The sequence below is a fragment of the Nerophis ophidion genome, linkage group LG26 (genome assembly GCF_033978795.1).
Source record: "Nerophis ophidion isolate RoL-2023_Sa linkage group LG26, RoL_Noph_v1.0, whole genome shotgun sequence".
NCBI lineage: Eukaryota > Metazoa > Chordata > Actinopteri > Syngnathiformes > Syngnathidae > Nerophis > Nerophis ophidion.
The window spans coordinates 15,251,316-15,265,602 of record NC_084636.1 but is presented as its reverse complement, the minus strand read 5'-3'; the positions used below and the strand labels follow the sequence as shown (position 1 = coordinate 15,265,602).

The following is a 14,287-nucleotide window of genomic DNA, read 5'->3' as shown; positions in this document are numbered from 1 at the left end:
GGCATCAGACAGGTGAGATAAGGAGATTATGGCTCTCTATCAGAACCGAGAAGCGGTCTGAGCTTTCCTTCTATTCACTAGACACTACACGAACATTGTTTTTGGACACACACAGTAACACTAAGTTGTGCTTTGCTGCTCCAGCCAGCTGTGGAAAATGAGGCCAACAACACAACAATGCAAGTATAAATACATGACACAGAGTGGGTGGACTTTCACTTCGGAGCAGTTTTAACTCGTTTGACTTAATTAAGAATGTTTCACACCTGTGTGACTGTTAAGATTGATAAAATGCTTCATGACGTATAAAATTAACTATCTTTGCTTTCAGTTCCTTCCGGTGGTTTTATATTCTGAGTACCAGTGTCCTCTGCAGTGGACTTTTGGGTTTGCATAAGAAGGCTTTTTCAGGAAAAATTTAATTGACTTAAAGGTGCCATATGTAATTTAATGTCAAGTCATCATTAAATAGCCCTGATATGTCAAAAGGCACTCATAAATTATGTTCTTTTCGAATACCTCTATAACGGATAAAAGTAGTTCAAAATTTGATTTACAGCCCCGAAATATTGTTATTGTTTGAATTTCGAAAACCTACCCTCCATCGTTTGACCGATTCGAAAGTGTGTGAGTTGCCAGTTATGCACCACCCTCTTTGTCGAGCTACGGCCACTGGTAAAGTTACTAAACATGTCAAAATTCAGTATACCCAAAAGGCGTTGTTAGGATTCTCAATAGAGATGTCTGATAATGTTTTTTGACGATATTCCAATATTGTCCAACTCTTAATTACCAATTCAGATATCAATCGATACCGATATATATACAGTCGTGGAATTAACACATTATTATGCCTAATTTTGTTGTGATGCCCCGCTGGATACATTAAACAACGTAACAAGGTTTTCCAAAATAAATCAGCTCACGTTATGGAAAAAATGCCAACATGGCACTGCCATATTTATTATTGAAGTCACACAGTGCATTATTTTTTTAACATGCCTCAAAACAGCAGCTTGGAATTTGGGACATGCTCCCCCTGAGAGAGCATGAGGAGGTTGAGGTGGGAGGAGGTAGTGGGGGGGTATATTGTAGCGTCCCAGAGGAGTTAGTGCTGCAAGGGATTCTCGGTATTTGTTCTGCTGTATTTATGTTGTGTTACCGTGCGGATGTTCTCCCGAAATGTTTGTCATTCTTGTTTGGTGTGGGTTCACAGTGTGGCGCATATTTGTAACAGTGTTAAAGTTTTTTATACGGCCACCCTCAGTGTGACCTGTATGGCTGTTGACCAAGTATGCATTGCATTCAGTTGTGTGTGTGAAAAGCCATACTTATTATGTGACTGTGCCGGCACGCAAAGGAAGTGCCTTTAAGTTTTATTGGTGCTCTGTACTTCTCCCTATGTCTGTGTACACAACGGCGTTATAAAAAATCTGAAATTTTACTTTTTAAAACCGATAACGATAATTTCCGATATTACATTTGAAAGCATTTATTGGCCGATCATATCGGCAGTCCAATATTATCGGACATCCCTAGTTTTAACTTGTTTCACTTAATTAAGATTGTTTTACACCTGTATGACAGTTAAGATTAATAAAATGCTTCATGATGCATAAAATCGACTATCTAATCGACAAAGAAGGCTTTTTCAGAAAAAAATAAATTGACTTAAAGGTGCCATATGTAATAATTTCATGTCAAGTCATCATTAAATGACCCTGATATGTCAAATGGCATTCATAGATGATGTTCTTTTCGAATACCTCTAACTGATATGCTCATTTCAAAATTAAATTTACAGCCCCGAAATATTGTAATTGTTTTCATTTTCGATGCCCCACCCTCCATCGTTTGACCAAGTAGAAAGTTTGAGCTACTGCCACTGGTAAAGTTACTAAACATGTCAGACCTCAGTAAATCTAAAAGGCGTCGTTATTCATGACAAAGCCAGAAACAAAACAAGGATTTTAATCAGGGATGCCTTTGAAAGATGGAGATGATTGAAGGCAGAGAACATTTTTTTCATCTGACGCCAAATTTGCTCAAAGTCAGGCATTTACGTTTTCTTGTAATAAATGGAAATGGACATGTAAACTATATTGTCCAATACGGTCTATGCGACATACAGGCTAACGGGGGGAATATTTGCCTGTTAGCCTGTATGTCGATGTGTATTCCAACTGACAGACCAAACTATATTTTCAACAAATAAAACCTATGTGGGTATGGGTAGTGTCAGTGCCTATTTTGTTTTCAATATGCTGATACGCTGAGAAAATGTGTTCCAATATTAGGACGGCTAATTGCGGTTTCTGGTACTGTATGTGCATCAGGCACATATGGGGTGGTATTTTCTTGGCACAATATAATGCATTACATGAAATTATGTCCTCTGTGTATTGACATGGTAGTAGGCTATAGGGATTTATGCATAACGTTGTTTTTGGGTAATGTGGGTTGGTGCATAGAATCACACTCTGTGTTACGGCGCACACTCAGTCGGCTTCTCCCTCCTCTGCGGGAGCATCTAGAGCAGGGGTCGGCAACCTTTACCACTCAAAGAGCCATTTTGACCCGTTTCACAAAATGTAAATTTGTTTTAACTATCAAACAAACCAAAAATATGACTTATTTTATCTTTGTGAAAACATTGGACACAGTGTGTTGTCAAGCTTATGAGATGTGATCCAAGTGTAAGCCACTGTGACACTGTTGTTTTTTTTTGTTGTTTTTTTTTAGAAATGTCTAATGATAATGTCAATGAGGGATTTTTAATCACTGCTGTGCTGAAATTATAACTAATATTGATAATATCGTTGATTATATTCATTTTTGTTTCACTACTTTTGGTTTGTTCTGTGTCGAGTTTGTGTCCTCTCAATTGCTCTGTTAATTGCAGTTCTGAGTGTTGCTGGGTCAGGTTTGGTTTTGGAATTGGATTGCATTGATATGGTATTGCTGTGTATTGTTTTGTTGGATTGATTAAAAAAAAAAAAAAAATCGATTTTTAAAAAAATGAGAATCGATTTTGAATCGCACAACGTGAGAATCGCAATTCGAATTCAAATCGATTTTTTCCCACACCCTTAATATATATGTATACATATATAATATGTACATATATATATATGTATGTGTGTGTATATATATATATATATATATATATATATATATATATATATATATATATATATATATATATATGTATGTATGTATGTATGTATGTATGTATGTATGTATGTGTGTGTGTGTAATTTGTGTATATATGTGAATGAGTGAAGTGGAAAAAATAAAGTCTATCCTTTTTATATTTATTTTGAATTTATTATATTTACAGGTCTCGAACTTTAACTTTTTATGGTCAAAGAAAGTGTTGCCTTAAAAGAGGGCTCATACTTAAGGGCACCAAGGCAAAATAGAAGGGCACCAAGGCAAACATTATTTTCTTTCGAGGCAGGGGCTCCAAAGCAAACATGCATGCATATATATATATATATATATATATATGTATATATATATATATATATATATATATATATGTATATATATATATATATATATATATATATATATATATATATATATATATATATATATATATATATATATATATATATATATATGTATATATATATATATATATATATATATATATATATATATATATATATATATATATATATATTATGTGCGAATGGCGCTGCTGAAGTGGCAGTTGATTGCCGCAGCTCTGTGCTCTTTGACGTCCTCCTCTGTATTCTTTGTTTCCTTTTGTGTTTTTTCCTTATTCTTTGTGGACTTTTTGAACCGGTTCTGTCCATCCACCCATGTAACTACATCGTTTCCCCATTTAAGGATGAATATAATCTATCCTATCTTATGTTAAATGTGTTATTTTTGCACTAAAAACAGTAATTTCCCATGAATTCATGCATTAAATTAAATTACCGTATTTTCCGGACTTTAAGGCGCACTTAAAGTCGTTTTTTTTTTTCTTATCGTCCTTATAACCTGGTGCGCCTAATGTAAGGAATAAGGTTGATTGAGCTTATCCACCTCTAAGCAATTTTATTTGGCACATGGTGTAATGACAAGTGCGACCAGTGGATAGCAATCAAACATAAGTGATAAGTGTAGATTGCACTGTTTGATGTTCTTCCACATAAGAGTATTAATATGGTGTGTGTAACAGGTAAGACATTATCTGGTGTTTTGTTTCGCAAATGTAAAAGCAACTTTTGTTACCTTCTAGTGCCTGCTGATATGTATTTAGGATCTGCTTAAATCCTGAGAAATTGTGCGCTTCCGCCTTTGTAGTCCGTACCGACATCGTAGTCAATAAGCTTCTTCTTTTTCTCTATCTTCTTGGTATGGGACATTCATCCTCCTCTGTTGCCATTTCTAATATAAAGTAGTGTAAAGTTCTTACTTATATCTGTCATTGAACTCGCCATGAAAGTGCAAAAACATACCGGTGTAGTGAGTTTAGATTATTCACCCAAGGAACTTTAGTTATTAGAAAGTTCCGGTCGGACGGTTTTTCCGGTGTTGTTGATTCTGGATGAGAAGATGCTGCTCCGTTATTGATTGATTAAGTCTGAATGGCATTAAAACAGTTAGCTCCAATTTTTGACACTTCTTCCACTCCTTTCCTTGCACGCTACACCGCTACAACATATGTAACATTTTGACCAAAGAACCACCATTACATGTTATGTAGACCACAAGGAAGTGTATTACATTTAGAAAAAAATGATATGATTCCTTTATGCGCCCTGTAATTCAATGAGCCTTATATATGAAAAAAGATCAAAAATAGATAATTCATCGTCAGTGCGCCTTATAATCTGGTGTGCCCTTCAGCCTGCGATTTGCTTCAGCCTGCGACAGTCATTTTGATAGTAGGCTATTATAGCTAATATAGATATGTGTTGCCTTCATTATAACATTTATATACGGTTTTTCATTTTTCGCGGCTCCAGACAGAGTTTTATCTTTTTATTTTTGGTCCATTAAGGCTCTTTCATCGTTTTGGATTGCCGACCGCCGCATTAGTGTTACGCCCAAGAATCACTAGATTAAAGTTCACTTTTCAATATTCAAACACAGTCTTGCTGTTCAAACTGTGTGTAGTGTTACAATGGGAAAAAATATTATGTATATATTTGTCTCTGCCTTGTTTTTTAATGAATATTTAGGCCGACTATGCTACTGTATTTTGATATTGGTCTTTATGGTGGTATGGAAGAGCCAAGTTGTTTTTTTTGAGGAGGTCCTTGGTGAAAGAAGTTTGCCAACCTCTGTTAAAACTTACTTAATCGTAGGGAATTCACAGTCGTGAGCGACATACCTTCTGATTTGACTTTTTTACAAGCTGACAAATTACTGCACATCCTCACTTTTGTTGTGGAAACTGGAGTTTAAACGACACAACCTTGACACAGCTGAGACTTGCTTATACATGAAAAAAGATCAAAAATAGATCATCGGCAGGGCGCCTTTTAATCTGGTCTGCCCTATGGTCAGGACAATACAGTATTAGATCAAATAAGTTGAAAGCAAATTAAATAAATTGCAATTAAAATTAAACAAAGGATCTCAGATTTAGCCAAAGTTACTGAAATGCTTATACATGTTTTATGATGACTCCAGCTACACTATGGAAAATATTTTTTTTTTTTAATTATTATTTCCTATGGAGAGCATTAATTGTGAATCCGAACAAAGGGATTTTATGTAACCTTAAAGGCTCCCAGTTAATGACACCCATCCATCTTCTTCCGCTTATCTGAGGTCGGGTCGCGGGGGAAGCAGCCTAAGCAGGAAAGCCCAGACTCTCCTCTCCCCAGCCACTTAGTCCATCTCTTCTCGGAGGATCCCGGGGCGTTCCCAGGCCAGCCGGGAGACATGGTCTTCCCCGTGGCCTCCAACCGGTCGGACGTGCCCCGAAACACCTCCCTAGGGAGGCGCTCGGTTGGCATCCTGACCAGATGCCCAAACCACCTCATCTGGCTCCTCTCGATGTGGAGGAGCAGCGGCTTTAATTTGAGCTCCTCCCGGACGACAGAGCTTCTCCCCCTATCTCTAAGGGAGAGCCCCGCCACCCGGCTCAGCTCCTTCTTCACCCCAACGGATCGATGCAGCGTCCGCATTACTGAAGACACCGCACCGATCCACCTGTTGACCTCACGATCCACTCTTCCCTGACTCGTGAACAGGACTTCTAGGTACTTGAACTCCTCAACTTGGGTCAGGGTCTCATCCCCAACCCGGAGATAGCACTCCACCCTTTTCCGGGCGAGAACCATGGACTCGGACTTGGAAGTGCTGATTCTCATCCCAGTCGCTTTACACTCTGCTGCGAACCGATTCAGTGAGAGCTAAAGTTCTTGGCCAGATGAAGCCATCAGGACCACATCATCTGCAAATAGCAGAGACCTAATCCTGCAGCCACTACCAGATACCCTCAATGCCCTGACTGCGCCTAGAAAGTCTGTCCATAAAAGTTATGAACAGAATCGGTTACAAAGGGGATCCAACCCTCAGTGGAAACGGGTCCGACTTACTGCCCGTGATGCGGACCAAGCTCTGACACTGATCATACAGGGAGCGGACCGCCACAATAAGACAGTCCGTTACCCCATACTCTCTGAGCACTCCCCACAGGACTTCCCGAGGGACACGGGTCAAATGCCTTCTCCAAGTTCACAAAGCACATGTAGACTGGTTGGGCAAACTCAACGAGTCTACATGTGCTTTGTGGACTTGTAGTTACACTTTGTGTTTCATTGAAACAAAAAAAATGGGTGGGTCATCAAGGTATCCTGAACCTGCAGAATTGGAGTCAGTCGTCTCGTATAACAATCCAACAAGCCATGCGTTTATAAGCAGCTTTCAGGCAGACTCGCACAGAATACAATTAGTTATTTTCGCTGTGGCACACAACGTTGCAGAAGTTGGAAATAATTTAAACTTTTTTTGGTTAAATTTGATTTACCTTGGTTGGTTGTAAACAGCTATATAAAGGGATGTGAGCCGGGGATATCATTGTGGCTTCTGCAGCCCTTTGAAACACTCGTGATTTAGGGTTATATAAATAAACTGTCATATCCTGGTGATCATGTTTAGTTTGGCTATGTTCTATTTGGTTTTTGCACTCCGTCAGTTCCTGTTTTTTCACTCCCTGCTTTGTTTCCATTACAACCCATTAGTTTGCACCTGTCATGTCACGCACCTGATTCATTTGGACTCATGCACCTGTTAATCACCACAGCACTATTTAAGCCTGTAGTTGCCAGGCAGTCAGCCTGACGACGTCACCCTCAACACACCCTTGTTATTCATGCTGATGATCCATGCTGCTCTTTTTCATGCTCTTTTCTCGTTCTAAGTAAGTTTTCTTTATTCATGTCCTAGTTTGCAAGTTTTGTTTTATGTCCATAGTTTTGCCTTTGTGGGAGTTTTGTTTTCTTAGCCAAGTTTTGAACCTTTGCTGAGGGCGCCTATCGTTCGTTCCTTTTTTTTTTTTAAATAAAGATTACAATCATGTTTTTACCTTCACGCCATGTCCGATCCCGTCGTTTTGCACCATGGGAAAACAAATCAGACCAAAGTCCATGTCTTGACATCAACATTGATTGATTGATGTGCGCATACATTGCAAACGACAAGTGTATTATAATTACCAAAGAACAGGACATCTTTCGGTCGGTTTCCCCGAGTGACGATGAGGTAGAGCAGGAAGACGAACACCAGCACAGCCGTCCCAATCACCAGGATCACATATGGCCTGCAGGAACAATGCATCATTTTTGCATATTTGCGGACACTGCATCAAACACCCGTACATCCCTATGATTTCTGCTTTGGACTAATTGTGATTCCCTCATGGAAGCTGTGTTATCCTGCCAATGCTACTAAATGATGCAGAGAGGGGGGAGAAGACGGCCATTATGCAAGAACAAAGAGATATAACTATAGTGTGGGGAACATTTTTAATCAGAGATAACTAAGTTGTGCTATATAAAACTGCATCTTCACGTCGCTCTCTCACATGCCCCGCATCACCTCTGCCTCGTTCAATTCTGCGGAAGCCTGATTTACTAGAATCCAAATACCTAGAGCTAAACAGCGCGTGCAATCTATAAAATAACACTGCACGTGCAATTGACAGGTGGTGCAGACCGCAGTATTTAAAAGAGGATTTTGAGTGTACTGTCCGGGTCATCACCATGGAGACGCTCATTTACTGCACATTCATGTTACCATGCTATCGGTGGCGTTTTTGCTATGTTTTTAAACAAGCAGGAGATGTGTACCACTTTTTATGGGCATTTTAGAAGCAGTCCTCCAGTAACACCTACTTTTTATCATATATGATATGCTAGTGAGATGTAATTTGCGTGAGGGAGAAAACAAACATCCATCCATCCATCTTCTTCCGCTTATCCGAGGTTGGGTCGCGGGGGCAGCAGCCCAAGAAGGGAAGCCCAGACTTTCCTCTCCCCAGCCACTTCGTCCAGCTCTTCCCGGGGAATCCCGAGGCGTTCCTAGGCCAGCCGGGAGATATAGTCTACCCAACATGTCCTGGGTCTTCCCCGTGGCCTCCTACCGGTCTGACGTGCCCGAAACAACTCATCTGGCTCCTCTCGATTTGGAGAAGCAGTGGCTTTACTTTGAGCTCCCCCCGGATGGCAGACTTTCTCACTCTATCTCTAAGGGAGAGCCCCGCCACCCGGCGGAGGAAACTCAATTCGTCCGCTTGTACCCGTGATCTTGTCCTTTCGGTCATAACCCAAAACTCATGGCCATAGGTGAGGATGGGAACGTAGATCGACCGGTAAATTGAGAGCTTTGCCTTCCGGCTCAGCTCCTTCTTCACCACTATGGGTCAATACAGCGTCCGCATTACTGAAGACGACGCACCGATCCGCCTGTCGATCTCACGATCCACTCTTCCCTCACTCGTGAACAAGACTCCCAGGTACTTGAACTTCTCCACCTGGGGAAGGGTCTCCTTCCAACCCGGAGGATGGCACTCCACCCTTTTCTGGGCGAGAACCATGGACTCGGACTTGGAGGTGCTGATTCTCATGCCAGAAAACAAACATGATTGGAAAAAATAAGAAGTGACACCAAAATGCATCAACGGAATTTGTTTTAAGCATCCCCTTCAGTCTTCTAACAGTTATGAAGTTATAAAACAATGTTGCTGAATAGACAAATTCTTTCTAACTTACATTCAATTGAAAAAGACAAGCTATTAATTGTTCGAACTGAGGAACTGTATTTTTTTTTTGCTAAAGATCTTTAACTTAGAATTTAATGGCAGCAACACATTGCAAAAAAGTTGGCACAGGCACTTTTACCACTGTGTCACATGGCCTTTCCTTTTAACAACACTCCGTAAATGTTTGGGAACTGAGGAGACCAATTTTTGAAACTTTTCAGGTGGAATTATTTCCCATTCTTGCTTGATGTACAGCTTAAGTTGTTCAACAGTCCGGGGTCTCCGTTGTGGTATTTTAGGCTTCATATTGCGCCACGCATTTTCAATTGGGGACAGTGCTGGACTGCAGGCAGGCCAGTCTAATACCCGCACTCTTTTTACTTTGAAGCCACGCTGTTGTAACACATGGCTTGGCATTGTCTTGCCGAAACAAGCAGGGGTGTCCATTATAACATTTCTTGGATGGCAACATATGTTTTTCACCATTAATGGTGCCTTCACAGATGTGTAAGTTACCCATGTCTTGGGCACTAATACACCCCCATGCCATCACAGTTGCTGCCTTTTAAACTTTGCGCCGATAACAGTCCGGTTGGTTCTATTTCTCTTTGGTCCGGAGGACACGACGTCCACAGTTTCCAACAACAATTTGAAATGTGGACTCGTCAGACCACAGAAATCTTTTACCATTTGCATCAGTCCATCTTAGATGAGGTCGGGCCCAGCGAAGTCGGCAGCGTTTCTGGGTGTTGTTGATAAATGGCTTTGGCTTTGTATAGTATAGTTTGAACTTGGACTTACAGATGTAGCGACCAACTGTAGTTACTGACAGTGGTTTTCTGAAGTGTTCCTGAGCCAATGTGGAGATATCCTTCACACACTGATGTCGCTTTTTGATGCAGTACCGCCTGAGGGATCCAATGTCTGTAATATCATCGCTTACGTGCATTAATTCTTCCATATTCTCTGAACCTTTTGATGATATTACGGACCGTAGATGGTGAAATCTCTAAATTCCTTGCAATAGCTGGTTGAGAAATGTTGTTCTTAAACTGTTGGACAATTTACTCATGCATTTGTTCACAAAGTGGTGACCCTCACCCCATCCTTGTTTGTGAATGACTGAGCATTTCATGGAAGCTGCTTTTATATCCAATCGTGTTCCCAATTAGCCTGTTCACCTGTGGGATGTTCCAAATCAGTGCTTGATGAGCATTCCGCAGCTTTCTCAGTCTTTTTTGCCACTTGTGCCAGCTTTCTTAAAAAGGTGTTGCAGGCATCAGATTCCAAATGAGCTAATATTTGCAAAAAATAACGTTTACTAGTTAGAATGTTAAGTATCTTGTTTTTGCAGTCCGTTCAATTGAATGTAGGTTGAAAAGGGTTTGCAAATCATTGTATTCTGTTTTTATTGACCATTTACAGAACGTGCCAACTTCACTGGTTTTGGGGTTTGTATTTGCATTTTCTCCTCCCGGTATTGTGGGCGTTTTGATGATCAGCATATATTTTTTGCTTATCAAACACGACAGAGTCGCAAAATAGATTGCACGCTTCATTCTGCACACTTGAGAGCAGAATAAACGTGTTTAGTAGATCAGCTTTGCGTGTGTTATCACGTTTGCAATTGTTTTTGGTACATGCACTGTATGTTCCTTTGTTGTAGCACACTTTGATTTATAAAGGCAAAATCAATCAACTGCATGTAAGAGTGGGACGGAGCCAAGCGAGCCGATGCTTTTGTACAATAGGAAAAGAAAAATGAGCTCAGGGTGTCTTTCCTGCATACAACAACATCACAACACCCATGTGAAAAGGAAGAAAAACAAATGCACGGGAAGATTTATGCACACAACACTGCTTGTTTGCAGAGTGGGAAGAGCTCAGGGGGTTGACTTTATGTCAAGAGGTTTTCACTATTCACTCTTGGCTGCATTTTGTATTGATCGGCAATGTCCACAATCAAAAAAGAGCTTGTTTGAGTGTGTGTTTAACCACTGACTTTGTCTATATAAGCCTTGTTGCTCCTGCAAGTGTGTATATTTCAATCCAATAATGTCTTGTGCATTTATAGTCCAATACGTTCCATTAAAGGTAAATATGTGACACTATCTATCTATTGAGATGATCTCAAGGGAGTATTGTCATTGTGTAATTATTATTATTATTGTGTAGTAGCAAAGTTGAACATGCTCACTTCACTGGTCTTTTGGTTTGGTTACAGAGTAGATAGTGTCCTCTAGTGGAGGGAAAACAAAAGAGTATATTTTAAAGTCCCTACAACTGCAGTCATTGTGTGTGCTCCTCAAATCTTTAATGAGGTATAGTGGAACGTTTTAATGGAGAGCATGATTCAATAGGAATTCATGCAGTCAAGGTGTCATTTGCAGGCCGTGACCGTGCCTGCCTGCAGAGTCAGTCGTGCCCGCCCTGCGCTGGGATCTGTCTATTGTACAAAACCCAAAACCGGTGAAGTTGGCACGTTGTGTAATTTGTAAATAAAAACAGAATACAAGGATTTGCGAATCCTTTTCAACTTATATTCAATTGAATAGACTGCAAAGACAAGATACTTAATGTTTGAACTGAGAAACTATTTTTTTGATTTTTTCTGCAAATCATTAACTTAAAATTTAATGGCAGCCACACATTGCAAAAAAGTTGGCACAGGGGCATTTTTACCACTGTGTTACCTGGCCTTTCCTTTTAACAACACTTAGTAAATGTTTGGGAACTGAGAAGCTTTTCAGGTGGAATTATTTCCCATTCTTGCTTGAGTTGTTCAACAGTCCGGAGTCTCCGTTGTGGTGTTTTACGCTTCATAATGCGCAATAGGAGACAGGTCTGGACTACAGGCAGGCCAGTCTAGTACCTGCACTCTTTTACTATGAGGCCACGCTGTTGTAACACGTGGCTTGGTATTGTCTTACTGAAATTAGCAGCATATGGCAACATATGTTGATCCAAAACCTGTATGTGCCTTTCAGCATGTAAACATTTGGGAACTGAGGAGACCACTTTTTGAAACTTTTCAGGTGGAATATTTTCCAATTCTTGCTTGATGTACAGCTTAAGTTGTTCAACAGTCTGGGGTCTTCCTTGTGGTATTTTAGGCTTCATATTGCGCTACACATTTTCAAATGGGAGGCTCTATTATGAAGCCACGCTGTTGTAACACATGGCTCGGCATTGTCTTGCTGAAATAAGCAGGGGCGTCAATGAAAAAGACGTTGCTTGGATGGCAGCATATGTGGCTCCAAATCCTGTATGTACCTTTTCAGCATTAACAGTGCCTTCACAGATGTGTAAGTTACCCATGCCTTGGGCACTAATACACCCCCATACCACCACACATGCTGGCTTTTGAACTTTGCGCCTATAACAATCCGGATTGTTCTTTTCCTCTTTGTTCCGGAGGACACAACGTCCAGTGTCCAAAAACAACTTGAAATGTGGACTCGTCAGACCACGGAACACTTTTCCACTTTGCATCAGTCCATCTTAGATGAGTTTGGGCCCAGCGAAGCCGGCGGCGTTTCTTGGTGTTGTTGATAAATGGCGTTGGCTTTGCATAGTAGAGTTTTAACTTGCACTTACAGATGTAGCGACCAACTGTACTGTTACTGTGTTACTGACAGTGGTTTTCTGAAGTGCTCCTGAGCCCATGTGGTGATATCCTTTACATTATCATTATATTCTGGTTTTATTTACGGATTACACAACGTGCCAACTTCCCTGGTTTTGGGTTTTGTACATGTGGTCAACAGAACTACATATTCCCGTTTTATTTTCCTGTCCACTAAATTTTATAAAGTAAAAGATATTTGGTTTTATTAGTATTTAAATGTTTAAATATAACAACCTCTTGCCAATTATGTCCTGATTCTAATTAATAGCCCACAGTTTAGGTAAGCAGACCTGTGTCCATTCATTGTTCTGTGGCTATCATCATATCCTTCTTTTTTGTTAATATCATCGGTAAACTTCTGTGTTAGCGTCACAAAAACAGGATACGTTTTGTAATAATGACAACTTGTGGAGTTTCACAACATCTTGGCTAATATCACGTTTTACTACTGTTTGTTTACTTTCAAGGAATGTTTCCCACTTCTTGTAGGCTTCCAATTTTGGGTGTTTCCTCTGGAAATGCAACTTAACGATTGTTCTGTAAACAACCTTAGCAGTGTGTCTAATAATAACGCCACAGACTGACTAGAAAATCAATGGAGGTCACGACTTACTGTTGGAGTGCCGGAACTGTGTTCATGGCGTAGAGAATGCCCAGGGCAGAAAAAGAAAAGAAAAAGACAAAAGTCTCCATCGCTTCGGTTCAGAAAGCCGTGCGGCCTGACTCCCAGAAGTGGAACCCTGGGGGAAAACACCAGTAAAACGTTGAGAAAACAACAAATAGGAAACTATTGATTTAACAACCACCATGCATAACTAGAAGCAATATCATGGAAAATGTCAAGTAAGTAAAAGAAAGCCGGGCGGGCTAACACCGTGTGGCTGCTCTCGGGGAGGATTAATAAAAGCTCAGCATGCCTGAAGCAGGGGGGAAATAGTGGCACAAAGACAAAGAGGCTTTGGGGTGAAAACTTACGCAATTTTCATCCGCTCATGCATTTGCATAAGTCATATGTGCGAATAGACCGGCTGTGTTTCTAAGGGAAAGTGGGACTCACTTTTAAGAAGTGCCTCAAAAGTCAAAACTTGCCCATTCAGAGCAGAAATGTACAAATGTTCCCCCCTTGAGATGCCACACACGGAACTATCAATGGGTGCGGAGCCATTTCGATCAATCGATCAATCAATCAATCAATGTGTAATTAATCACTAGTGTCTCAAAGGGCTGCACGAGCCACAACAACATCCCCGGTTCAGAGCCGAGCCCACAAAAGGGCAAGGAAAAACACACAACCCAGTGGGACGTCAATACAAATGACGATAGGAAAACTTGGCAAAGACCGCAGGGGTCTAACATAACAGTGAGAGTCCAGTCCATAGTGCATTTAACATAATAATGAGAGTCCAGTCCATAGTGGATCTAACATA

At 40.4% G+C, this 14,287-nt stretch overlaps 1 protein-coding gene across 1 annotated transcript in view; it reads right to left on the bottom strand.

Annotated features, from left to right (window-relative positions):
* Positions 1-13,754, bottom strand: part of tm6sf2b (transmembrane 6 superfamily member 2b) — a 74,414-nt gene extending 60,660 nt beyond the window's left edge. Inside the window, exons 1-2 of the mRNA XM_061887920.1 lie at positions 13,474-13,754; positions 7,689-7,792 (exon numbers count right to left, since the gene is read on the bottom strand). Of these exons, the coding sequence (XP_061743904.1) occupies positions 7,689-7,792; positions 13,474-13,553 (184 nt within the window). The 5' untranslated portion in view covers positions 13,554-13,754. The remainder of the gene's footprint in view (positions 1-7,688; positions 7,793-13,473) is intronic.
* Positions 13,755-14,287: the final 533 nt, after the last annotated feature.